Source organism: Camelus dromedarius, chromosome 15 (genome assembly GCF_036321535.1).
Source record: "Camelus dromedarius isolate mCamDro1 chromosome 15, mCamDro1.pat, whole genome shotgun sequence".
Taxonomy (NCBI): domain Eukaryota; kingdom Metazoa; phylum Chordata; class Mammalia; order Artiodactyla; family Camelidae; genus Camelus; species Camelus dromedarius.
In genome coordinates, this window is record NC_087450.1 from 45,027,096 (window position 1) to 45,031,199 (window position 4,104).

At 41.3% G+C, this 4,104-nt stretch overlaps 1 protein-coding gene across 4 annotated transcripts in view; it reads right to left on the reverse strand.

The window, feature by feature from the left end:
- Positions 1 to 3,842, reverse strand: part of SLC4A1AP (solute carrier family 4 member 1 adaptor protein) — a 55,271-nt gene extending 51,429 nt beyond the window's left edge. For all 4 annotated transcript variants that reach the window (XR_010384251.1, XR_010384250.1, XR_010384249.1 and 1 more), the window contains exons 1-4: positions 3,147 to 3,842; positions 2,713 to 2,908; positions 938 to 1,060; positions 84 to 144 (exon numbers count right to left, since the gene is read on the reverse strand). Coding sequence is in view for 1 of the 4 variants with exons in the window: in XM_010991283.3 (XP_010989585.3) it covers positions 84 to 144; positions 938 to 1,060; positions 2,713 to 2,908; positions 3,147 to 3,809 (1,043 nt within the window). In the remaining 3 variants the exon portion in view is untranslated. The remainder of the gene's footprint in view (positions 1 to 83; positions 145 to 937; positions 1,061 to 2,712; positions 2,909 to 3,146) is intronic.
- Between the last annotated feature and the right edge of the window lie 262 nt (positions 3,843 to 4,104).

Below are 4,104 nucleotides of genomic sequence, written 5' to 3' on the forward strand. Positions count from 1 at the left end.
GCTCTTTGGGTTGTCTATAACCATAATTTAAACCTGAAATTGGCCACTTTCCAGAAGTTGACATTAACGAGAAAAGGACATACCTCACTCTGCAGAGCCAAGTGCTATGGCCCTGTTCATCAAATTCATATTCTAATTCTTCTCCTGTGGGAGGAAGAAAGACAAAACAAATTTAATAGCATCTGAAAATTACTAGTTGATACGAAGGGAAAGAGAGCAACGGCTAAATATGAATATAAAGTTCTCATACCACACTGAATACTAAATTGCAAAGCACTTAACTTCACATTCCTAGAAATTATCATCTGATAATGAAGTTAGGATGAGCTTGAGGCAGAGAAACGTAAACTCAGATCAAAACAATCAACTCTCTATATACAGTTTTGTCCAATATATAGTAGCTTTCACATTGATTATAAGTTGTAGACTTAAGTTGTTAATTTGCCACAGCTACCTAGTTTTTAGGAGCATAAATATTAAGTGCAGAATACAATGTTCATATATATATTTATATTCATACATAAACATGCATATAACACACATACATACACATAGATGTTTCCTCAGAGCATCCCTACTGAAACAATCCTCCTTAAATCATATAAAGTGAAAAACCATGTTAAGAATTACAAAAGATCAGGTGAATTAGAAACAAAAAAATTTTAAGTTGGGTCGATCTTCCCACAATCCAAGCCTAGGATCTTTTGAGAGGAATTAGATGAGTCAGGAAAAAGTACTTCCTTTTTCCCAAGACTTGAAAAAAGACTAACAAGATTTTCACTATTTTCAAAATAAACCTGAAGCAACTGACCACACAGGCAAGAACTGAACAAGGAGGACAGCAGAAAAAATAGAACGTTTCTAAGTACCTGAAGGTCTAGAAAACAAAACTGTTGTGGATACATTTTACTGGCAGGGTCAGAATCTGTTTACATACCTTCTCGGTCAAAAAAACCTTGGAGAGCCTTTTTTGGATCCTTTATATAAAAGGCCTCCCTCTCCTGCTGAAACTCTAAGACAATGGGGTTCTCTTCAGCCTCATCCTCTACAGCATCTTCTCCTATAGGATATGGGAAAGAAGGATAAGACTATCAGACATAAGAGACTGTCTGAATGACACCCACTATCCTTTCAGGGTGTATATACAGTTATCAGTGATGAAAAGAAAGAAAGAAAGAAAGTGGGGGTAGGGTGGGGGAAGAGAATCACAAAACCACCCGTATGAACATCTTCAGGTTTTCTATATTGTGACAAGTTAAAACGTTTTTCATGGCACCTTATTCGTCACTGTATGTATTTTAAAAACAAAATTACCTACCACATTCTCTACCCGAAAAAAAAAAAATCTAAGCTCCTCAGTCTGGCATCTCATTCTTTCATACCCAGGTCTAATACTTTGTCTCCTAATGTATAGGAGTATATATTAGGGGTATAATTTTGTAATACTTATCATATCTACCAAACAGACTAGTTTACTCAGTACTCCCCTAAAATCACCAATCTCTGCCCTGAATACCACTCCCAGTCCTCAGCTTCCTAAGGGTTCCTTTTCTTTCATTCAAGACCCTTCTGTTTATAAACTTATAAACTTTCCCAAAGATCGAAGTCAGTGCTACCCAACAGAAATATAATGAAAGTCATATATATAATCTTACATTTTCTAATAGTCCCATGAAAAAAGAGAAATAGGTGAAGTTATCATGTAATCAATATAAAAATATTATGAAAGCGATACTTACAATCTTTTTTCACACTAAATCTCTGAAATCCAGTGTGAATTTTATATTTACGGCACATGTCAATTTGGACTAGCCACACTGAAGGTGCCCAGTAACCACATGTGGCTGGTGACTACCGTAATGGACAGTGTAGGTCTAAGTCCTCAAAGATTGCTTCCTTCTCTGAACACTTACACTAGCACACTTATGGTTTTTAGCCTTTGTTTGACTTAACACAAATAATTTCATATTTATCCTGTCTACCCAACAACATATTATTAAGGCCATCTTCTATCTTTTCATATTCCTAGCTCCTGAATACCCATCCTCCAAAACGTATGGTGTTATGGAAATTTTACTTTATTCCTTTGCCTAAGGTTTTTCTCTGATTAGGTACTTCGCATTTCAGGGTATTTATACAAAGTACAAAAAAATTCGAGGGAACTCATTTATTGAATCACATTGCATTTTATTTGATTGAATGCAGTTCCACCCCTTCCAGTGATAATCAGGATCAGTACTTAATTAAATTTTAATGGTTAAAAATAATAAGCTATAGGGGAGGGTATAGCTCAAGTGGTAGAGCACATGCTTAGCATACACAAGGTCCTGGGTTCAATCCCCAGTAACTCCTCCAAAGTTAAATAAACCTAATTACCTCCCCCCAACAAAAATAAATAAATTAATTAATTCATTCATTTAAAATAATAATAATAACAAACTATACACTGAGGAAGAGTTTTGAACAAGTGAGTGCATTGTAAAACACTTTATAAGAAACCAATTGTGCCCATAATTCAGTTTTTTGTCATCAGAAAAATTAATGAATCTCTCTGGGTTTTGGTGACCTCAGGTGCAAATTGTTTTTGTCCTATCTATCTCAAAGAGTCATGAAAGCTATATGATTTATAAAATATATATATATATATATATATATATATATATGGAAATGAATTTAAAATATTAACCTCTGGCAGCAATTTTAATGTCTTACCCATTCCCCAGGTGCAGCCCATTTCATCATCTTGACTACTAGTATTTCTCTGCCTTTCAGCAGTATCCATTTCCTCTTCTTCATCTGAGTCTTCTCCCAACATCTTCTTCTCCAACATCATTTGTTGCTGCTTGCGTAATTCCTTCAACTGAGTTACTGTCAACTCGGATTCTGCCTCTCGGTCTTCCTCAGGTCCCTGATGAATTAAGCGAAAGAATTCTTTTAGAGTTCCGGATTGTTAAAAAAAAATTAGAGTTCAGGATTGTTGAAGTCACTTTCAGAAATATGACAATGTGTACTGGAGATGAGGAGCCAGATTCCTCCAGTTTTGTAATCGCTGACTGGGACAATCTTCTTCCTCCGTGAAAGCGTAAGGAACTCAGGAAAGCAGCCGGGGTGCCTCAGAGATTTCGATTCTAGGTTTTTCCACTTACCTGAAGAAGAAAGAGCCGAGTGCTGCCTCCAAAGCGAAGAACGTGCCCGACGTGGATCCGACAATAGGTGCGGGGTGGGATGAGGGTTTTGTTAAGAAAAGTGCCGTGGGTGCTTCCTAAATCGTAGAGATAGAAGCCAGGCCCGTGGCCGTCGCCTTCTGCGTCAGGGCCGGACACTCTGTGCTGCAGCACGGCGTGGTAGCGAGACACCGAAGGGTGCTCCAGGCACACGTCGCAGCTAGGCAGCCTCCCGAAAAGGCAGCAACTCATCCCCTTCAACCTCCGGGTGCCAAGTATGGTGCCGCCCTTCAGTGTCTCTAGGCTGTAAGGGGCCGTGGCCGGGCCGCCCCACGGCGGCTCTCGGTAAGGGGGAGCCCGGGCCGGGCCGCCAGGGGAAGTAGCTGCTGTAGGGGACCACGGCTGCTCCTCCGCTAGACTCCTAGTCTCCCCGCTGTCCCGCTGGGCCAGAGGGACGTCAGGGTCTCCGGAATCGGAGTCCAGCAGCGCCGTGGGCATTTCTTTCTTCACCTCCTCAGAGTTTGAAGGATTGGTGGCCGAAGCCTTGCCTCTCACCGCCGGGGGCACCGGCAGGGCTGGTCTCTTGAAGTCGCCATTGAGTTCTTGCGGAGCCAGCGACTCGGCCTGAGCAGAACTATCAGCCATCCTTAATCGGCTGCAGCCTCGAAATCTGTTCCTCGGAAACCTCTCCCACTCGGCCTCTACGTTCCTCTCCATGGCCCATTCTCCCCACCTCCAAGCGGCTCCTCTGGCAGCGATGATGGAGTTGTTTCTTCACGAGCCAGAGCATTGTGAAGAAGTGAGTATCCTGGGGAGGTCTTAATAAGTGGAAAACAGAAAAGGGTGGTCGGGTGCTGTCAGAATGGGGACATCTTTAAAGGTTGCAACCGGATTGTAGGGACTTCCTGCAGCAGAGCCTGATTGAAAAGAAGCGCTTCCG